This window comes from Varanus komodoensis, unplaced genomic scaffold (assembly GCF_004798865.1).
Source record: "Varanus komodoensis strain SLA01 unplaced genomic scaffold, ASM479886v1 scaffold23, whole genome shotgun sequence".
Lineage (NCBI taxonomy): Eukaryota > Metazoa > Chordata > Lepidosauria > Squamata > Varanidae > Varanus > Varanus komodoensis.
The window spans coordinates 17625067-17648904 of NW_025335627.1; the positions used below are offsets into that span (position 1 = coordinate 17625067).

At 42.3% G+C, this 23838-nt stretch overlaps 1 protein-coding gene across 1 annotated transcript in view; it reads left to right on the top strand.

The window, feature by feature from the left end:
• The window catches only part of KLF7 (Kruppel like factor 7), a 91984-nt gene that overhangs the window by 24839 nt on the left and 43307 nt on the right, over window positions 1–23838 (top strand). The window contains exon 2 of the mRNA XM_044432034.1: window positions 15381–15996. Coding sequence (XP_044287969.1) covers window positions 15381–15996 — 616 coding nt within the window. The remainder of the gene's footprint in view (window positions 1–15380; window positions 15997–23838) is intronic.

The window sequence follows — 23838 nt, forward strand, 5'->3', positions numbered from 1 at the left end:
GAGGCCTGTTCTGAGTGGAACAGGCCTCGCCATGGTCGACCAAAGAAGTTGAGTGCACGTGCTCAGCATCATATCCAGAGGTTGGCTTTGGGAAATAGACGTATGAGTGCTGCCAGCATTGCTGCAGAGGTTGAAGGGGTGGTGGGTCAGCCTGTCAGTGCTTAGACCATACTCCGCACACTGCATCAAATTGGTCTGCAGGGCTGCCATCCCAGAAGGAAGCCTCTTCTAAAGGTGATGCACAAGAAAGCCCGCAAACAGTTTGCTGAAGACAAGCAGACTAAGGACATGGATTAGTGGAACCATGTCCTGTGGTCTGATGAGACCAAGATAAACTTATTTGGTTCAGATGGTGTCAAGCGTGTGTGGTGACAACCAGGTGCAGAATACAAAGACAAGTGTGTCTTGCCTACAGTCAAGCATGGTGGTGGGAGTGTCATGGTCTGGGGCTGCATGAGTGCTGCTGGCACTGGGGAGCTACGGTTCATTGAGGGAACCATGAATGCCAACATGTACAGTGACATACTGAAGCAGAACATGATCCCCTCCCTTCGGAGACTGGGCCGCAGGGCAGTATTCCAACATGATAACGACCCCAAACACACCTCCAGGACGACCACTGCCTTGCTAAAGAAGCTGAAGTTAAAGGTGATGGACTGGCCAAGCATGTCTCCAGACCTAAACCCTATTGAGCATCTGTGGGGCATCCTGAAACAGAAGGTGGAGGAGCGCAAGGACTCTAACATCCACCAGCTCCGTGATGTTGTCATGGAGGAGTGGAAGAGGACTCCAGTGGCAACCTGTGAAGCTCTGGTGAACTCCATGCCCAAGAGGGTTAAGGCAGTGCTGGAAAATAATGGTAGCCACACAAAATATTGACACTTTGGGCCCAATTTGGACAGTTTCACTCAGGGGTGTACTCACTTTTGTTGCCAGCAGATTAGACATTAATGGCTGTGTGTTGAGTTATTTTGAGGGGACAGCAAATTTACACTGTTACACAAGCTGTATACTCACTACTTTACATTGTAGCAAAGTGTCATTTCTTCAGGGTTGTTACATGAACAGATATAATAAAATATTTACAGAATGTGAGTGGTGTACTCACTTCTGTGATATACTGTATGTATGAAACATTGGCTTTAACAAAACTGGATGAAATATCCAAATACCTGTTTGAGGTTGGCATCTATATGCTGCCCATTCTTATATCAAAAGTGCTGTAAGTTTCTCAGTCCATTGAATTATATGAGATTTATCCTTCTAAATTTGTAATATCAGTATTTTAGTTATCAGAAGAGCACAAATAATAGATTTATCCTTCCATGAACACATTTTTATGACATAGGTAAATATTTTAAAAGAGCATGTATATCAGTGAATATTAAGGACTGTTCCAGTACAAAATTTATCTGTGTTAATAACCTACTCCCCAAAAGAAGCAACTACCAGGCATTGTCAAAACATACATCTAAAAGAAGCAGTATCCGTATTGCACTACCACCAATTACTGTGTTTCCCTGAAAATAAGACACAGTCTTATATTGTTTTTGGCTCACAAAAACACACTAGGTCTTATTTTCGAAGTAGGTCTTATTTTTTATTTTATTTTTCAATGCGTACAACATGTATTCATGCGTACAACAGCATGAATACATGTACATTTGGTATAACTCCGCCTGTGACAGGAGCCGGTGCTATAGAGGAAGCATTGGCTTATGCAGCTCTGCTCCCTCCTCAGGGAGCGGAGGGAGCAGAGCTGCATAAGCTTGTTTCCTTCACACAGTGTATTAAGTTAAAGTTAAGTTAAAAAATAAAATTTAAAAAGGCTCTTTATGTTCCCCACTGGCCCTGGGAATAAACATAGCTAGGTCTTATTTTTGGGGTAGATCTTATATTTTAGCAAGTACCAAAAATAGTACTAGGTCTTAATTTCGTGGAAACACGGTAGCTGTATTAGACAATCCCTCATTAAAGTGATGTTGCAGGGACTAATAGACATGAATCAAAAGGTTTTGCAGAATAAGACATTACAGGCAAATGCTGTTTATGCATTTTGTGGCAGTGCCCACCACAGTTTCTCAAATTCCCAAATGTGACCCCGATCCAAAACTGTTGAAGACCCCTCCTTTAATTAACTGAGTTTTCATGTTAATACTCCTGCAATCACTAGATCCTTGATCTATTAAATCTCTTTGAATATTTAGGGTACATGTTCCACACATTTATTTACTTACTTAAAATCCATTTTTTAAACAGCTAAAATCACTTTTTTGCTGCTCTTCTTTATAAAAAAGGAAGTTTTCCAGGCTTACTCAAGCAAGCTATTCAAAAGTATCTTGCCGGGAACATGTGATAATCAGTGCATACATTGGTAACAATATGAAGAAATGTAGTTGTGTGATATTTACCTGTTGTAGTGACAGTGCAAAAACTGGTTGCTATTATTTCAATTTATGGTACTACATTAGCCCACACTTGGGCTCTGAATGGTTTACAAGCAATTAAAACAACATAGCAGTTTTAAAATCTGTAACTCTAGAACATTAACAAAACATCCAAAAATATAAAGGAACATAATCCAACACATTAAAATCATTACATAAAAACTTTTAGATAAACAATTTAAAATTAGGATAAAATTATAAGCGAAGAATAGGGTCATGTTAATCAAAATTTCTACTAAAATCAACTATTAAAATAGCCGGAAAAAAAGGAAAAAATGAGATCGAAATGGAAAAATAATTGCTATTAATGTTCCCCTCTCCCTGTGGCCCTGTAGATTCTTGTTCTGTTTGTTGGAAATGAATTTCCCTGGGTTAGTAGAAGATTTTTCCCAGTTTTTATCTTTATCTAACCCTTTAAATGTGCATTTTTAATAATTACCGGAACATTTACAAGGAGGAAAGTTGGCTGATAATCTAGCTTTATAGTCTTGCATTAATAGAGCTGCCCATAAGAGATTCCACACTCTCTGGATAGCAAGCAACTTTGAGTCAGTTACTAAATCTGTGGATATTTCTTTTCTTTTCTTTTCTTTTTTTCTTTTTTTTTGGGGGGGGGGGACCAGTTGCGCAAAATGGTGCACACTGATTCAGTTTCTCTGCCTTTCTTATAAATGGGGTGGGGGAGGGGTGGGTCTAACTAAACATTTTGGAAGCACCTATCATGAAAGCAGATCAAATGAAAGTGATTGCATAAAGGCTTTCAGGAATGGTGCTTAATACATGTGAAACATTTTATTGTCTGGCTGTGCTCCTGGCAGTCTGTACTGAGATAGCACATTGGCTTTTGTCTCTTACTCAGCCATTGAGTCTACATACAAATCATAGGCAGAAGAAGCTGGTTCAAGGTGAATCCATGAGTCCTCTCTGCCATCAGGGTGCATGGTGTTTTGACTTGTGGATAAATAATAAGCAACCCCAAGCTCAGAATGCAGCTAGTTTAAGATAGTGGCTACATTACTAGCTGTAACTTATTATGATCGTTTTGTGCCAGCATATGTCAGTTGCACTGGCTCCCAGTCTGTTTCCTGGACTGAATGGAAGTGACCCTGGCCTGGACTTTTTGACCTTGTAAAGTCTGATAAGACTTTGGACCAGGTACCTGAAGGATTCCCTGTCTCCTCCCCACACTGAGGTGGGGCAGTTTGCTACCAGGAAGGGGAGGACCCCAGTTTTGGCAGTGGGGCTGCAATTGTGGAATGCTTTTCCCGGAAAGGTATTCCTGGTGTCTGTTCACTTGCCTTTTGGGCACATTTATGACACTTCCAGCTCTTTAACTCTTAATTTCAACACTGCTAATGGTTACCTGTTCTTTTAAGAATCATAGAATGGAAGAGGTGGAAGTGGCTATCAGATCCAAGCCCCTGCTCAATGCAGGACTCCAATTGAAACCATTCATCTCAGAATAGAAATTTTGTTCCCTTTTTGTGCGATGAATGTTACCTTCACTGTGAATTTTTGAAAGCCGGTGTAGAACTTTCTATAAAACAAGTGAGGTGGCTGGTGCCTTATGTGAACAGAGAGAAGCATGAGGAAGAAAGGAGAGAAGACTGCATGATTGTGAGATTATTTGTATGTACAAGAATTTCTGATACTGAGTAGAGCATCAGAACCACCTTGAAGTCACCTTGGGTGTCACCAGTGGTCGACATAAATGGTCTGAGCTACTGAGTCTCCATTCTAGGATATTAAAGACTGAAAAAGGTGCCAGATGCTGATTCTAAATTTTATATTTTCAGATCATGGGTTGCATCGCATGTTAGACCTACCTAAAGTAGACCTATTGAAATTCATGGGACTTAAGTTAGACTATGGAATCCAATCTATTGAGTCCAATCCTATATGTGTTTTCCAGGAAGGACTCTATTTCAGTTCATTTGGATGTTTCTCTTTTTAGCGGTCTTCACAAAGCTCTGTGCTTTTAACTGAGCCTGTCTAACAAAGCCTCCACTTCTGTATATCAGTGGTTTAAGTATTTTGCAGGCTTTTTATATGTGCATTTTGGTTTCTTTCATTGTAACTACCACTGCGTTGGAAAATGTCGCTGATATAATTGTCTGTACACAAACTATTTCTTCAAACCCCTCCTCAGGCAAATTCTTAGCAGTCTGTGGGGAACTAACAATCCAAAATATGTATTTTTTCCTTCTTTGCCTGTTCAGCAGAGCCTGTAAAGTGGCAGTGGCATTGCCCTTTTCTCTCTATAGGGAATTGATTTTAGGCAGGCTTCCTGCCACTAGGTATTTGTTTTTATTTCAAATATTGTGTTCTTTTAAAATACACATTCTAGCTACATTTTTGAAAAGACATGTTGTGGCATTATTAGTTTAATTTCTGATCCTGTTCCAGAAACATAGGTTTTTCCTACATGCTTGCTGTCTTCAAGCTGCGTTCTGCCTTGAATTAATTTAAAGTGGCTTCAAATATGCAGAAAAGGCACACGGTATAGTTTGCTGACTGGCATTCTGCAGTGGTGCAGCTATGTGAAGACTATACCACATGACTGCTCTGTACTAAACTGGTGTTCAGTCAAGCATTTAGGTTAGCACACAAATATAACAAGGTCTGATTTGGTGCCCTTGAGGTACTTAGTGTGTTCCGCTACTGGAATGTGGATAAACATGCCCTTACGGGAACAGGAGAGAGGCTGCTTGTTAAGGTGAGCAGAACAACAGTAACACAACTGTGTGTAAGAGAATGTGCAAGGCATTTTATTTGAAAGCTTCTGATCATGACCTTGCAGAACAGAACAGTTTCCCTGAGAGACTATAACAATAATCATAACAAAGCTGAAGAGAGAACTTTTTTCATGTGGCTGCGTGCTTCCAAAGGAAAGTGAGCTACGTGAGAACGTAAAGCTAACAAACTGCTGGAAGTGTCAAACCTGAATGCGATTTGACTGCTGATTCCTTCTTATACTTCTTCTGTGGACGAAAGCAGATTTTGCCCACGCTGCCATGGAAGATGTGCTCTGAGGCACTGCAAATGGAGGTTCATTGTACTACACCTGCATAATTAATGCATTGGTGGCATTTCTCATCAGACGAAAGCCACTGCTCTTATGTGTTGGCTAAACTCTTTGCTTTGGATGAACTATGAGGCCAGAGATGAAAAGTAGATAAGGGAGTGGGGGAGGGAGAATTGACTCTTTGCTTACATATTTTGCCTTTTGTTTGTGTTCATGTACACAGCTCTGGGTTTTCACATTTTTAAACAATTGTGGCACTGTTTTATCACCATGGACAGAAAAATCTGACATGAATAGAATTTGGGTGCCTTTTACTATGCAAGGTCACCTTTAAATTAATCTTGGGACAGTAAAAAGTCCCCATAACAAATCTGTTCATGTGGTTACTGAAGAAGTACTCTTAACTCTGCCTACTTGGTTCATGGTCTGTTTGTTTTATCTTGATAACACAATTTTAAAATCTTGATATTTTCCATTGGATGGCACAAGAAAGCACTTCAGTGACAAAAATCAGTAGATTTAATGGGGTAATTTGCCATTTCTGGAAATGCCAGTATGTGAGTTCAGTGGACCAAGTGGTTGAAAACCACTGGTCCATGGACTGGTGCTCGTCTGCGGAAGATTTCCTGCCATTCCATGCAGGAGCCTCATCCCACTCACTGCAAACTGACTTGGAGGCTGGCTGTGCTCCACCACCTCTTACTGGGTTGGCATCACGTTCGCAGAGGAGCGGGGTGCCAGTGCTGCTGGTGGGGCTGGGGAGGGGAGAGACGGCTTGGTGGGAGCCATGCTGTGCCTATTTTTGGATTTTGTTCTTTGGTGGCATTTTTTGTTGCTCGGTTTCTGGTTGTTTGGAGAATTGTCATTTTTTTTGGTATTGGGTTTGGGAACTAATACACAGAAAACTGTGTTATGTGAATGGTGCTTTTCATTTCTTCCTCAGCAGTCCCTGAGGTGCTTTTCCTGCTTTCACCGGTCCCCAGCTGTGGGAAGGTTGAAAACCACTGCAGTAGACTAGGAATGAGGGAATCCTTGATTTAGTCCCCCCACCCCCATTGTTCTGCTGTAGCTCTCTTTTCCATGTCCTCTGCTTTCCATGTCAGTATTGGCACATGCCATTTTCCCAAAGGCTGAGGTGAGAGCTAACTCAACCCAGAGTTCACATTTGCAACTGTCCAAGGTGCCCCAGTGCGTAGATCTGGCCCTGACTATAAAAACACACCAAGTCTCAGATGCAAACTTATATGCAAGGGAAGACGCTCAGGAAATTTACATTTGCTTGGCTTGAAAGTGGTGAATCTGAGAACTAAGTCATGTGTACCCATTTGCATTTGTTTCCTACCACCCAATGCTTGCCCCCTCCAAGTAATTCAGAATCTAGTTAAGTTCTGGAGGAGGTTTCACATTATTTATGCCCAACTGGCTTTCTTTTTAAGGTGGTGATGGGAAATAAGGGATTGGAAAAGTTCTGTGGAATACTTGAAAACTGTGAAAGCCTTGGACAGTTCCAAGGAATGTGTGACTAGGTGTGGGTTTGTGTTAGGGATTATGTGACAAGCCGTTGCCACTATGTTCTAGTGTGAGGCTGCTCAGCCTCACTTTTTCTGCCTCCCGCTCCATGGAATCTTCTACCATTTTCCAGTTTGGAAGTAACAGAAGTAGCTTACATGCCTTTGTTGTAGCTGCTGTTTTAATTTCTTGCACAAATTTGCAGATATCAAAGCGTTAGGCATAGAAAATGAGTTGAAAAGAGCCTTGTGTTAACTCCTAGAGAACTAAGCCATGAGGAATGTGGGACTGAGAGGAAGGTGCCCGCTCATGTCTCTGCTGACTCAACTGAGAACAGTGAGCCATAATACAATGGCATCTAGGGCTGGAGAAACACCACACTTGGGATGTAAGCCTTGGATTTCGAAGATGCTAGGGACATGAATTTCCTGTGCTGTTCAGCATTAATGGTGCCATTGCTAAAACAATGAAGTCTAGGTTGAATAGAAACTATGAATGCTGATGTTAGTGACCACTAGGAGAACAGAAGATGTCCTTGGGACATTCTAGCTCCACAAGGAGGTAATGGGGTATTTCTCCATTTAAAAAAAATCACCAACTTCTTTCTTGATAGGAATGTTTTAATTTTTGTATGAGGATACAATGAGAAAACAAATGAGAAAACAAATATTGGAATGAGATTGGAATGTATCTAGGGTAGGTAATAGGTTCAGTATTGGCTGGCCTGCAAGGCTTCAGGCCTAGGCCTTCCTCAGCCTTGCTCCCATAATGTTTTAGCTGCAGGACTGGATGTTGGACCTGGGATCTTGAAGAAAGGTTTTGTGTTCTGCCCGAGATTCAGTACAGAAAATGATGAGTGAAAGAACTTCATTTAGGTTCAGAGGGCTGCAGCTCAAACATTTAGGCCTGCCCAAATCCATTCCTCCAGAATTTGATGGGTGAAAATAAACCTAGCCTAAAGGGGGAAGGAGGTTCAAAGCCACTTGGACCATTTTTAAGTTCTTTTTTTGTTGATATTTGTTCAGGTTCTGTTGGTATAGAGAAAGCCTAGTGATAATCACATTCACAGAAACACTCATGAGATTTCTGCAATTCACTACCCCAGACCCTAACCTTAGCACAGTCATTCATGGGGAGTTGTGGGAGGGGAGAGACAGATCCTGGCCTCATTTAGTAACTGAAACGAATGGCTACTTTGGAGAAGTTGGGAACCCTTCATGAGTATTCCATCTAAAACTTGGCAATGATGAGTGAAAGAACCTCGTTTAGGTTCAGAGGGCTGTAGCTCAAACATTTAGGCCTGTCCAAATCCATTCCTCCAGAATTTGACAGGTGAAAATAAGTGTCTCTTTTGGGGTAGCAAGAAAGATGCTCTCAGTTTCATTAGTAAAAAAGCCAAACATATATGGACATGCTGCTTCAGGGCAAGAGGTGACTTTCCCTCACAAGAATGCTTGAAAAGAACATGAGGACATCAGAATTTCTCTCCTCTCAGCTTAGTTAACTCCTTCTGTATACTCATGTAAAACAAGTTGCCTTAATAGGTCCATATTATCTAAATAGGATCATCCTTCGGTATCTGCTTAGAGAAGTTTCACTTTTTTGTTTTACTTTAGCTAATTACTCAGCAGTCTACTATGTCAGTGTATGTGGTCATAATGGGAGAATATGTGCCATTTGATGAAGAAGGAATTAAATTAGCATTCACTAATCAAAAAAGTATTGGATACTCGACTCAGTGGCCAAACCTGAAGGAGAAAAAGATATTTCCTCTTTGGAACTGAAGCCTAAGGTATCCTTGTATGTGATTTTTTTTTCTTTTTAAGCAAATAGCTTTTAAAATATTCGACCAGCTTGCTTTTATTTTCACACAGAGTTGTGCACAATTCTTCAGTTCTTTCAGTATTCCTGAGACATTCCCAATTTAGGTGGGTTCATGTGAGTGTGTGTGTTATGCCTCCTTAAGGAATTATGGGGTCTTTTTAATTGCTTCTCTACTATCAAGCCTTTGGGAAATGTGTAGAGGTTTTTTTCCCAGAAATTATTTTGTAACCTCAATATAAGTTTTTTAAATGAACACTGGGATTCTTTTCTAATTGCCTGGCTTAGTGCCTCGGGCATTAATAAAAACATCAGATATCGCAACTGCAGCCATAATATTGCAGCACAGATTCCCGGTACTTTTTTATTATGCTCCTGTGTGTTTTGATGGTCTCTTGTCTTGCTCTTACAGATGATGAAGGACAATTGTGCAGTGGCCTCCCAAAAAAATTTTGTTGAAGGTTAGACTTGAGGTTTTAGCAGGATCTTCATGCCTGCCTGGCATGGGGATCACATAAAACATGACTGTTTGGCTCCCTCTGCCTTAGAGAGCTTGATCTTGAATGCATGTTACCATTCAGTGAAGGTCATCAATGAGCGCTTGAATATATATGAACATAAAGTGTGCCTGGATGTTTTGCTTCTTAACAGCTTAATGTTTATTTTTAAGTCAAGCCAACTTAGCACATTAGATGAACACCTAGGATGATTGTAACTGTGTAGCAGAAATGTAAAACATACAGGTGCCCAACAGCTGTATGAACACACACATCGTATTTGTTCACTCATCAAGAAGTCAAGACCCATGGTGGCTCCCTGTTAAGTGTACACTGGGAAGCAAATGTGAAGCCCTCTATATATCTGGACTACTTCTGCCTCTTCTCCAGCCATTGTAATAGGTGGATTACGGAAGAGAGGCTTAAGAAAGTACTTTTTGTGGGGCTTATTTAAAACAATTTTTATTTTATTTCAGACAGAGGCAGTATATTATCTCCAGGGAGCTGCCTCTTTGCATGAGTCCATGCAAGTCTTCTATTATTAACCATAAATTATTGTAATCGTTTTTTCTAATAGGGAACTCAGGTGGTTGAGTGTTAAATAGGGCTAGAGCCAAAAGCGGAGCAGCTGCAGAACAAGAGGGAAGTATTAGAATGCTTGGATGATCCCCATGATGTGAAGTGTGAAGAATGCCATTTTTGTTTTGTTTATAAAAATAAAAAAATACAGGGACATACCCATCCAAAGAAACAGCCCAGTAAATATAGCAGGATGGGTGTTGATGGGCTGCTTTCAAGGCTCATGAGAACCCTTCCTTGAAATGGCCTCATTGACTTCTCATTTGGTTCCTGGTGATGACCATTAAAGCCCCAAAGGGCAAAGGACTGGAGCGGGATGCCAGTTACCTGGGCTGGTCCTGCTCTTGGGTAGAATGACGCATTCAGAGCAAGCGGCAGGTGCCGGCAAGGTGCTGTGTGCCATGCTGCCCACTCTGTTTCCCTTAAGGCAGCGTGATGGAAGATGCTGCAGACAGATTCATCTGCTGGCCTGTGGCTTTTGAACCGGAACTAGGAGGGAGCACCACCTTGTTCTTCTCTTCTCCCTGCACAGACCTGCCATCTGTTGAGGCAATCTCAGAGGTCCTTTTGTCTGGCCTGACAACTGCAGAGAATAGTCCAATTGCTGCAAAGGAATGGGTCTTTTTGAGAACTCCCTCCCAAGGGAGGCTTGTGTCACTTACCCATTGTGGACCTTCCAGAAGCTACGTAGTAAAGGCCTTCCTTTTTTAGGAAGGCCATGAACAAGGTATTTTAATCCTTTAAAAAAATTCATCTTGCTTTGATGTTTCCATGTTTAATGTTTTATTGCAAATTGAAAGGATATTTTACATTTATTAGATTTTTAAAGTTGTTATTTGTTAGCAACACTGAATTCCTAGGAGAAACAGTGGGGAGTATATATGTATATTTAAATACAATATTTTCTGTTTGGCTTTTCTCTCAATGAGTCAGTTTCCATCGTCTGCTCCCTCTGGGCACCTCTTAGAGTAGACTCTGCTACATCTGGGGGAGGTTGGCAGCCCGTGTGTTAGTGGGGCTCTTCATCCATTACAGGTTTACTTTATGAGCTTTATGGGTACTTTATAGGAGCTACCCATGCTGCTGGAGTCCAGCCCCCAAATCTGTTCCCCTGATGGAATATCATGAGTAGCTCCTATAAAACTGGGAAGAAAAGCTGCAGAGGATGAAGAGCCTCACTGACACAGGGATCTCTGGCCTCCCTGGACCCATCCATGAGGCTTTACCCCCAGATCTGCCTGGCACCATGCCTGAGTTCCTGGGCATCACATTCTGCACCTTAAAGTCTCATCCTTGGAGGACCTAGTAAAGGTAGTGCTAGAGAGATGAAGCTGTACTGGGTGAAGGAACTGTGGTTGTAGGCTGGATAATGATTCTGCTTTCAAAACAGAGGGGAAGAGTATCCAGGCAGCCAGTCAGCTTGACATCACTCTCTGGAAAGTCTGTAGAAAAGCAATTAAGTAGTCCATCTGTGTGCATTCAGAAAAGAATACTGTAATTACAAAGAACCAGCATGAGTTTCTCAAGAGCAAGTCATGCCAGTCTAACCTTGTTTCCTTTTTATAGCACTGGTAGAGTTTGGTAGTCTGGTTGATCAGAGAATAATCCAGACATAATAGATCTTGATTTTGGCGAAGCATTCAACAAAGATCCTGTATGACATTCATGTTAAAATGTGGGCTGGATGATGAGGTTGTGAATGGAATTGTAGTTGTCTAATGGAACATACCCAGAGACAAGTAGGCTGCTACAGGATTCTGGTCTGGGTCCAGACAGTGTTGCTGAACACCTTTATAAATAACTTGGATCAAAGAGTAGAGGGGATGCCCATCAGATCTGCAGATGACACCATGCTAGGAGGAGGAGTAGCTGGCAGCTCTTAGACCAGCCTTCTCCAAATTGATGTCCTCCAGATATTTTGATTTTAGTTCTCATCAGTCCCAGCAAGGAATATTAGGAATAATAAATCAGGAGGGCACCAGGCTGAGAACAGCTAACTTGGTGGGATTCAAGTGGGATTCAAGATGGATGACCAACCATACATGTGGAAAGGAAAGAGTGTTTTAACAGATACAAGTGTGAGTAGAACTAGCATGGCAGCTCAAAAGGCTGAAGCAATTCTAGGCTGCATCGACAGAAGTGAAGAGTCCAGATCACAAAATGTAACTCTACCAGTCTGCTTTACTTTTGCCACACCTCACCTGGAGTATTGTGTCTGGTTTGGTCACTGCAGTGTAACAATGAACAACTTGGAATATGTCTGGAAGAGAGAGATGAAGATAATGAGGAAGCTATAAACTTAGGTTCTGTCAGGAAATCTCAAAGGTGTTTGGTTGTGTTTCATGTGGAGAAGAGATGATTAAGTGATAAGATGATAGCAGTCTTTCATTGCTATCAAAAGGCTGCACAGAGATGATGCAGCATTTTTTTCTTGCTCTAGAGGGAAGGATGTGAACCAACAGGTTCAAATGACAAAGAGAGAATGCTAACTAAATTTTAGAAAGATCTTTCCAATGGAAGATGCATTTGGATGCCTTCATTAGAGGTTTTTAAAGCAGAACTTGATGTGAATGTTGTGTTACTGGATGTTCTGCATCAGTTTCCCTTAACTGTGTTTCTGGCCAAAGCAGACTTCTCTGCAACTAGCAGCTATATCTTTTTCATTTTTACTCTGAGTTGGTGCAGGACCCCCAGATCACATCATAAAAGTACCTTATCTGGATTGGTCCTCTGTTGCTACTGTAGAGTAAAAAAAGGAAGGAGAACAGCAATACATCCAGTTTGGTCCTCTGTGAACTTGCTTAAGGCTTTTTTTTGGATCAACTCTTGAGAAGAGGAAGGCAGCCCTAAGAAAACTCAGAAGGGTTTTCAGAGCTTGGAAATGCAGGAACCTAATTCTCATCTCTCTTTCAGGGCCTTCGTTCTTTTCAAACCCTGTCTATCACTCCAAGCAACGAATAACATCTATCAATTTTTCTTGTAGCAGCTGTGCTGCATCATTTATCTTCAGGTATCCTTTGTTCAGCATCAGTCTTCAGAGTACCCATCTATCTGGTCCTTCGCTTCAGCTATACCATACTCTGATGTGAAATGGTTTTTCTTCTTGCTAAAACTTGTTTGAAACCCCTCCCCACTCCACCACCACTAGTGCAAAGAACCAGTGGCATCATTTGCTAGGAAATAGTTAAGGAACAATTTGGCTTTAGGACATATAAGTAAGGTCTTTGGAAGCAGCGAATCACCCAACGTTCATTCCTTACTGCAGAAACCCTTCTTTAAAATAGGAGTAATTCCCTTGATATCAGTGCTGCCATCAAACACAAACAGGGATAAGAATGAAGAATAGCAGGAATTGGAGTAAGCTCTTAAAAATGTGGGGAGGAAAAGGCCTAACATGCTCTGAATCCTGACACTAGTCCACAGGCTAGTGGAAATGATTTTGTGGGCCACATGTGATATGTAGCAGGTGATGCGCTTGCCCCTGCTTTCACGCTCATATGCTTAGTGTGTGTCTGTTGGTTTGTCTGTCTTTCCTTCCCTTTAAAGGGGAGATGGGTTTGATGAGGTGGTTTTGTATTTCAGAGGCAGAAGGCAAGACTTGACCAGCTGGTATCTTGAACTGACACAGGTGCAAGAACTGCAGGGGGTAGGATCCAAGAATAATTATAGGTTTCTGAAGCATCAGGCCTTGCCTGAGAGGGGGCTTGCAGAGAAACTGTTCTATATAGAAAATTAATGATGAAGCTCAAAGATTGTCAGGACCACTATGGTCATCATAAGAGGAGCAATGCCTTAAAGGGACAGCTCCCCCTCATCTTCTCCACAGGAAGTGAGGAGACCAAGCACAGCATTTTAATGTCCGTGCAATAGAGATTTCTTGTGACTGGTACTATTTGTGTGTGTGCGTGTGCATGTGTATGCAAATCTCCTTTCTAGCTAACCTATGGATTCTGTGCTCTATATTTAAAGTGTGAGCCAATGTTTTTTCTTCTTTGGGGCAGAAAGTAAACCAAGGCCAAAAACTGGCAAATATTTCACTCAAGTGCCAAACAGGAAATACCACCCAAATATTCTGCTTGAACTTGTGACAAAAAAAAAATCGTGCTCATTGGCTATCCATGAGTTTTCTAAGTGTTAACAAATCCTGTTTTCTGATAAACTTTTTGCATGTGGCAGAAAATATAAAAGGATGACCCACATAAATGGAGATACCCAGGCCTTCATGTACCCCGTTTGCCTGCTCTGATGGCCGTGCATTCGCATGCCTTTTTCATTCACCAGGCAGGGGCCTTGGCAGCTCCTCCTGCACCAGTCTGCTTGAAAAAGGCACATGAGCCTTTGGCCCAAAGCAATCTGGCTTGCATTCCAGGAAATCTTCAACCTTGTGTTCTTTCCCACAGATTCGAAGGCTTCCTATATTTGCTACAGTGCAGAAATGTTCACATGTTATGCTTACCTCCCAGTTCAGCTTGTTTTTGAAATGCTGACTGGGGCAGGGAGAAAGTTCACTGTTTCTAAGTTTCTGGCCCAAAAAGAGCACAACTGCAGAATGGAAGGAAGGCCTAGCAACATGGGATGGAAACAGCTTGTGTATTTATAATGAAATGCAGATGCTGATGACCCAAGTTTGCAGGGCAAGCAGCCTTGTTGGATCAGTGACTTGGATTTTTGGTGGATGCTGTGCCACATTAAGGCCTGAGCATTTTGAGTCATTCTAGCAGTGTGGATTGTTTAGTTTAGCTGTTCTGGTGTTCTTGTTTTCTCTTTATCCTTGTGGATAGAAGGTCATCTTGGGGAGTGTGGCTTCAGTTGGGGAATGATAAGAGGGAGAGGGTTAAATGGGGCCCTCACCTCACAGTTCTTCTATTGAACTTGCAGCTTGCCAAGACTGCTTTGGGTTTAAAAAGTTGAGAAAGGTTTGGGCCCTGGCCTGAGCCTGTTGTCAGCTGCATTCCTTACAGCCTAAGGTGCATCTTGTACCAGGATGATTGGAACAACATTTAATCTGTATTTATTTAAAGTATTTCTTACTTTCTCTGTCTACTAAAAGTATCCAAGGTGGCTAATAAAACAGCTTTTCCTTTGCAGCTATGCAAATATTTGGGAGATTGACTCAGAAGTGATCCTGGAGCACTCTCCTAACATTTGGGGGTTGATTTGTAAGTGGTTGCTCCTTTGGTTGCTAAACAACCGCAAAGTGCCTTCCGTTTTCCTGTTCCATCCAGCTTTTTCCTCCTCAACAATTCAGATATTTCAAAATTACAGAAATCTTGGCAATTAGTGCAGAAGTGATGCTGGCCATTCTTATTTTGTGGAAAATTTCACTAACCTTAATCTTTGCGCCATGGATAATTTCTGCCTCCTTCCTTTTCTGATGTTTTGGCTTGGCTTCATGTTATCCCCACAAAGAGGAGCTGTCATGCTTTTCTCTTTGTTTCTCAGCAGCAGCTTTTGCTCATTTGACTATCTAATGATGGCTTGTTTCTGTTTATGTCTCTGCAGACATGCCTTGAGCTGGAACGCTATCTGCAGACGGAGCCCAGGAAGATCTCAGAAAGCTTTGGTGATGACTTGGACTGTTTTCTGCACAGCTCCTCAGCTCCGGGGGCAGAAGACAGAATGCAGCGGCTGGACCACCTCTTGCTACCAGTAGACATGAGTACTTGTGACAAAAACACCACCATGGATGTTATCCTCTCACGGGACAAACTACTGTCTGAGACTTGCCTCAGCTTACAGCCCACCAGCTCTTCTACAGAGGGCTTCACTACCGTTAACCAGGCGCAACTCAACGCAGTGACCTCACTAACACCGCCGTCTTCCCCTGAACTCAGTCGCCATCTTGTAAAAACCTCACAGACTGTCTCTGCCTCTGCCTTGGATGGCACAGTTACACTGAAACTAGTGGCAAAGAAATCCACCCTCAGCTCAGTCAAGGTTGGTGTGGTAGTGCCAGCTAGCACAACGAAGTGTGCACTCAGCGACAGTGAGCAAGGAGGGGCAGGTGCAGATGCTTCCCCGGAAAACAAGAAGAGAGTTCATCGCTGTCAGTTTAATGGGTGCCGGAAGGTTTATACAAAGAGCTCACACTTAAAAGCCCACCAGAGGACTCACACAGGTACTTGTCTTGGATGCTCAGGTCTCATTTGTCAAACTTGCTCCTTTTGTTCATTGTATGTTCAGAGCTGAAGTCCCTAGGTGACAGTTTTGGACCTTGGTTCCAGGAAGCAAGGTGTTTCAGGAAAGATAGGAATGTTCTCTTCTTACTCATTTTTACAAAGGGCGTTCAATGTATTCTCAGCATCAGCATGAAGAAAAAGGAATAATCAATTGAAATAATTTTTATTTTTCAATGTAATCCCCCATAACTTCAATACACTTATTACATCTAGAAATTAACTTTTCAATTCCCTGTAAAAAATACCCTTCCTCCTTGTCTAAAAAAAAGTGCGTTAATTGCCGCCTTGAGCTCTTCATCGTCGGAAAATCGCTTTCCATGAAGATCTTTGTTTAAATTCGGGAACAGGTAGTAGTCACTGGGGGCCAGGTCCGGGCTATAGGGTGGGTGGTTTATTTCTTTAAAACCACAGTCTCGCACAGCAGCCTTTGAAACACACGCCGTGTGAATGGGCGCGTTGTCGTGAAGAAGCAACACACCTGCAGTCAGTTTTCCCCACCTTTTTTCTTTAATTGCTTCTCTTAAATTACGCAGAGTGATTGCGTAAGATGCTGTGTTTATGGTTTCACCTTTTTCGTGTACTCGATCAATAAAATTCCCTTTGAGTCCCAAAACACTGTGGCCATGATTTTTCTGGCCGATGGAGTGACTTTGAATTTCTTCGGAGGGTCAGCACCCTTTTTATGCCACTGCATGGACTCCTGCTTACTTTCAGGGTCACAGTGATGAACCCAAGTTTCATCTCCAGTAACAATCTGGTCGAAAATACTTGATGGATCTTTACCGCTGAGCTCTACGAACTCCCTATAGCACTCGACTCGCACTTGTTTCAGTGGTGCCATGAGCATTCGTGGCACCCATCTTGCACAGACCTTTGAAAGTTTAAGATGGTCATGAAAAATAGTAAATATGGTACCAATGAATAGGTTTGTCATCTCTGCTAACATTTTGGTTTTTATTCGGTCATCTTCCAATACAAGTTTCTCAATTTTTTTCACATTTTCTTTTGTAGTGGCAGTAACGGGCCCGCCCCAGCGAGGGTCGTCTTCAATGCTTTCGCTGCCCCTTTTAAATTCACTTGACCACTTTTGAACAGTAGATAATGAAGGTGCAGAGTCCTTGTAAATGGCCACCATCTCTTCGTGAATGATTTTTTGACTTTTTCCTTGTTTTGTAAGGAACTTAATCACAGCGCAGTGCTCGATTTTCTTCAACATTGTTGCGTCAGTCATTATGGTTGTCTTTCACTGAGGATTACTAGGGAACTAACGATCACACTTATTTGAAATTTTGCATGTATACCCTCAGATAGTGTCATTAGCTAATGAAATAATTAAATTGCCCACATCAATAGCAAATCAACCCGATACCAAGAATACATTGAACGCCCCTCGTATCAGTTCTCATGCTTTCCTACATTTAATGGCTTGCACACCACAATTTCCAAAAGCACTGGGGATACTAAGAATCATACAAGCTGTTTTATGTGAAAAGTTTTCACCAGAAGGGTTGCTTTTGGCCGTTAGTGTGTGCTAACTAGGTTGCATTCCTGGAATGTGGAAGTCATGTCCAGTGCAGCATATATTCTCTCCACGGGCGATATAGCTTAATGCAGCAGGATCAATGCACCAGGGCTCCAGTCAGCCAAGGGCTGGTGTTAGATGGTCTTTGTTTCAGATCTGGTTTGTAATTCTATGAGTTCTTTGGTGGAATTAGTTGTAGATAAAAGAGAAGGCTGTATCCTTACCAGTTTAGCTTTTTAATAGCTCCCCCATGCAGTTCATGTAGAGAAATCTCTGGATTTTAAAGGAAGCCCTTGAAGAACTACCTTCAGACCAGTTTTCAAAAGAAATACAAACTTCAAAAGAACTGTGAGGCATCTTAGTTCTCATTTAACATGGTGACTGGATGCTCTGTTCTTATAATACATTTTGTTAAATGTTACATGGAGTGCTTCATCTGTTGGCTGATTCCTTTCCTCACACCAGGTTTTTATGACCAGGAGGCTCTTAAGTTACTCTGAACTAAAGGCTTTGTAGAGACCCACAACACATTTATATTGCTTGGTGCCAGGTACTTTAATTGGTGATGCAGAATAGAAGAGTGTACAGTAAGTGTTCTGTGATTTGTGTACATGAAAAGTGAAGCTCATAAAGATGGGGTGAGCACTTGAATGGGGAGCACAGAAATGTAGGTCCCCTGCCACCACGACTCAAAGAATTGTGGTCCCTCTCATGCCAATCCAGACGCTTAGAATGCATCACAGTTTTAACACATGCGTGTGCATACACGCGTGCGCGCACAGAGAGAGAGAGAGAGAGAGAGAGAGAGAATTCTCCCTCCTGTTGCAAACAGTAAATAATTTCCTTACCAGTGAGGAAGGGTGACTTGTGTGGGGTGGGGTTCAATGTCCTGGGCAACTTTTGTCGTGTGTGTGTGTTTGTAAAGTAGGAAAACTTTAAAAATGTGTAATTTGATTCCACAATCTTGGGATATTTATTCTGGGATTTCTCTTCCTGGGAATTGCTGTTACCTCTCAGTAGGATAATTTCTTATATTTGGAAAAGCTCTCAGAAGTTATTTGTTAATAATTACAAGGAAAAACTGAGGTAGTTTTTGCAATATTCACTCATTCCTTTAAAGGTGTTTGCTATTGAATGCTAGTTTTGCATCATCATCATCATCTCTATAATGTCTTAAATGCTGCCCAGTCTTTTTCTTAATTTTGATCAGAGATGTAACCTTGCAAAGAAATAAAGTATTTTGTCCAAAGCACCAAAATCTATCACTGATCACAAATTTTAATCCAGATAGCCCAGTATATTTGCCAGTCCAGAGTCTCTTTCCAGAGAGCTTTACATTTGTATATTTATTCAGAGTATCAAGCTAGAAAGTCTGCTTTCAGACATTCAGGGAAGCATGTGGTATAGACCTTTCAAGTAACTGCCCTCTTAGTATGCACAAGGGGAATTGCTTGCTTAAAAAAACGGCCAGTGTTACAGTCTCCTTAAGCAGCCAAACATGTCTTGTCTGTTTTGGGGTAATACAGCCCTCCCCCATTTTTGCATCATATCTGTGTTGAGCTCTCCTGTTTTACTCTGTAATCCTTTATTAACAGTATTTCCCAAAATAATATTATTACTAATAACCATAATTGTCCAGCTGACTAATGTCTGTTCTCTTTCTCAGCTTCTCTTGTGAGGCTAATATGAATGTTGCTTTCAAAGGAACCGCTAAGTCACTTTCCTCAGTTCTGTTGTCTCTTCTCAGTTTTGAATACTATCTTCTCTTCTCAGTTTTGAATACTAATAGTGTGGTATTAAAGCCATTATCTTAACTTCATAAGCATCAGCAAAGTTACTGGAGATGTTCCACCAAGACTGAATGCTTGGACAAGTGGAAGAAATAGAATGACCACGTGTAGTACAGTGGCTTAGTAGCCCTGGCTTACGTCCTGCGCTCAGCAAGTCATAGCTACCTAAACCATGGTTTAGCATGATGCCTGAATTCAGCACTAGGTGCATCTGTCTGGATTTGCTCCTAGTGCTAGCCTGTCATATGGATTGATGAATTCTGGGCTGTCACAGTATACAAATACTAAAGCCATGGCTGGTTAATCATGAACAATCCAGAAAGGGAACCCATGATTTATTGTTGGATTGTGAACTTATGGGTTGTTTAAACCACAGGTGATTGTTATGTGTAAAATCAGAATCATGTATTGTGCATGAGTTGTCACCAGGCTGCAGAGATGGCAGGCAAGAGTGCAAAAAACAGGAACAAGCAAAAACAGTTGCTTGGCACTTGCCACATGCACGTGGGCCAATGAGGGGGCGGGAGTGGTGCATGTGGGCGCATGGACTGAGGTCGGGGCGGGGCGGGGCAGGGGAGGCTCATGAGGCAGCGGCTTACTTGCTTGGAGATCATTTTCTCTGAGCGAGCAAACTGCTGCCTCCCTGCATGTGGGGTGAGCAGCAGGCGAGCGCATGGGCACAGCGGGTCCAAAAGAGCATGACAGGCTGGATAAATGAGCATGGTGGGCCGGATCTGGCCTCCGGGCCTTAGATTGAGGACCCTGATTTAACCATATGCTGGGTGTGCTGGTGTAGTAAAAATCGTCTGTTATTCTGCACAGTGCATTTGTGGATAACATTTCCATCATTTGCACACAGGTGGTTTTGAAGACTTGTTCCAAAATTATCTCCCATTTTTCTCTTTTCCTCCTACACCCCCATTCTTGCCAGTGATTGGTCAAAATGGAACCTCTGTAATGCAGTTGATTAACTGTTTTTCTGATCCTCGTACTTCAAGCACTTGGAGAGGTTTCATTTTAGCATAAGCTGATTACGTACTACACACAGGTATGCTCAGGATACCCTGAACCATATTCAGTGTTGTGGAAATTATTAGCATGGTGTGGAGTATTTTGGCAGAGGTTGTAGGTTTGCTACTTGACCGTTTCTCTCAAGTTTGCTATTTTTGGACCTGGAAATGCAGATCCATCTGGCAAGCACTTTTGTGCCATGTGCTGTTACCTCCTTGTAACATGCTTTGGTCTGTATTCTGTGGATTGATCTGAGAACAGTTTGTCGTGAGAGCTTGGGGATGAGAGTACATGGACATTTTGCTATGTGCTGGTGCTCTGATTCTGAGGCTGCACAACTGCTTCAGATCAAATCTAGACTTCCTGGCAGTGATCAACCTGCAGTGGTCAGGCTGTAGGTCAGAGTTAGACGGCAGCTGACTTAGAAGATCTGCTTTGTTACCCACTAGAATGTAGGTCCACCATCTGGAATCAGGTCTCAGAAAACAGGTTCAGGGAGGCAGATGCTCTCCTAGAATGAAGGGTCTGCTCAGCTGAAGATTTTGCTTTCAGTTTCAAAATTAAATTCACAGGGTTTTTCCACAGAAACATTCCTCTCAAGCTTTCTTCATTTCCATAGCCCAACTGGGTAATGGTGTGCTGGTAGTTCATATTGTTAAAGAGTTAGAAGAGAAGGAATCCTTGTCAATGAAAAGCAAATCACCCAGAGATCTTCCACTAGATCAGGATCCACCCCTTCCTACCCCTTCTGTGGAGCATACTGTTCATTTTTAAATGATTTATCTAGGAAATGGTGGTTGTTAGGTTCCATCCTGTACCTAGATTATCTTTGAAATCTTCAAATTCCTGATGATGCTGGGAGTGAAGACCTTCCTTTGTCCCCTGTGCAGTTGATTTTTTGATCAGTATTGGACAGGAGATACTGAATTGGGTCGACCCAAGGTCTGACCCAGAACAGCTGTGCTTATGTTTACAAGATGTCTCTCTCAATCTCTACTGTCTGATCCCTTGAAACAATAAAGCTGGCATTACTTATGCAAGGAGAGAGCTGATTGCCTCCAAAATAGGAAGTATTAAAGGGGTGTGGTTTGGAAATGTTGGGGTGTATTGTAAGGGTCCCGAGCAGGCATACCCAAGATTATAGACATGGGGTAGTCATTCTGCTGGGTCCTTTGTCTCTGCATACAGCCATAGCTTCTTGGAACTGTCATCAGTGTAATCCACTGTCAATTGTGAACATGCTTGGCAGTGCCAATGGCTGCCAGCCACTTGGCTCAGTTGACAGCTGAGCTGAAGGACTGAAAAGATTGTGAGATATTATTTTTTCCTTTGGCTGCTGGTAGCTCTTTCGTGTGTGGGAGAAGAGGAGGCTCTCTCTGGCTTATCTGCTGTGTATCTCTACAAAGAGACTGAAAGACAAAGACTCCTCTCTCCCTCTCCCCTTCAGTATAAGGTGGGTGAATTTTCTTCCATCCTACAGGGATTGTTATGGTATCCACATGGCAGAGCAAATGTGTGGCAAGCAATAGAGTTCTTTTGGAATGGCAAGAGCTGCTGAGAAGATGGTGGCATGGGAGGTAGTGGATGCTGTTGGACTATGAAGTTCCACTAAAAGGATCACTGAAAATGACAGAATGTATTATAAAACTATCCCCATCCCTGTGAGCAGGATCTGTTATAACTCAGTAGTAGGGTATATGATTTGCCTTTGAAAAGTCCCAGGTTCAAAGCCCAGCATCATCATCATCTCCTCCTCCTCCTCCTCCTCCTCATCATCATCATCATCATCATCATCACATCTCTGTGTGCAGGCCTGGAAAAGCCTGAGCTAAATACCTCAGATGGTTGGTGCCCATCTGGTTGTCCTGGGCCAGGTGAACCACTGGTCTGATACGGAAGGCCGCTTCACATATTAATGGATCATTAGCCTCCCAGTTTGTAGTGAAAGACTCAGGCAACTTTGTACATAAGCAGAAATGTTGGGAAAGAAGATATTCACTCTTTTTGTGATTAATCCTAAAGCAGTTCTGCTGCTGCATTGTTAGATGACAATCTTCAGCATGTGCTGACATAGAGAGATTGTAGTGAAGAAAGGCATGACCATTGTCAGAATTCCATGAAGCCAAGCCTTGGAGCCCCAGTTTGCTTTTCCCACTGTTCATCTGATACACAATCATGACCTTGCTAGGAGAAAGATTTTTACCCCAGATGAGATGCTGTAAGTCTCTTGCCTGGGTCCAGCAACTGGATTTAGGCCTGAACTTTATCATGGTTGATTCCTTCTTCCCTGTGCTTGAGGGCTGAAGGAACCCAGGAGCAAAAGGGGGTTGTCCAACTCTATGGGAGAGGACCACCAAGCACATAGTAGTTTTGTCTTGGAATGAGGCAAAAGGGTGCAAAGGTTATTTGAAGGACAAGGAGAAGTACAGGATGCAGAGCACATGATATGCGTGCAGAAAGTTCCAGGTTCAATCCTCAGACTCCCCATATTTGCCTAAGAGGGGCTAGGTTTAGTTCTGCCATTCTGGAAGCGACTGCCTTTCAGTGACCTGTAGACTATTCTAGGTTAGATAGACCCACAGCAGCTTCTGGTGGCTGCTGGGATTCTAGCCATAGGAATAGCCTTGAATTCTGCTGTTAGGTTGAGTCACTGTGTGCACAGCAAGGGAGTGAATGCAGCTGAGTGTAACAAAAAGCAAACCACTATTTTAAACGAAAGGATTTTTAGTGGGGGTGCTAATTTATGTTGCGCCAGAGAGCTGTCGCTAAAGACAAATGTGTAAAGAGGTAGAACCAGATTTTAGCCCAGAGTAAAATGAAGAAGTCACTTGTAATATGGGAAGATATGTGTGAAAGAGAACTCCAGGTGCAGGAAAAGGTGAAATCTGCAGTTGGGAGAAAAAGCACCTAGTTTGGGCTGTGAGGAAGGACTGAAATAGAACAGATAATTATCTGGGGATATAAATCCAGCTTTAACACATTTGTCCCCTTTTAATTGCATAGCAGATACTTTTGCAACCAGTGACAGTTTGGTTTCTGGAGAGGAGGGGTAAGGAGAATTTTTCAGTTCCATTTCAGCAAATGCCAATGAGGCGAGTGACAGAAGGAGAGCTAATTTAGAATGAACAAAAGCAACAACAACAAAAAGCATATAAATTTGTCATTGTCTAAGGGAAACAAAATGTCTTGATGGAAAATATCCCTTTAAATAAGCCTGTGTAAGGATTAGCTCCTTTCCAGCTTTAATGCAACCCTTGAAAGATGCCAGGAGTCTTGTAGCAAGGAACTTCTTTTATTGTGGAAAATGTTAGACGGAGAAACCATGTTGGAGTTCAGACCTACTCAATTCAGAAACAGCCAGATGGGATAGAAGCCTGGAAGGGCTGATGCAACAGGGAGGCGAAAGCAGTGTGAACAGGGTGGGCAAGGAGGCCAGTGAGTTCAGTGCCAGATGAGGA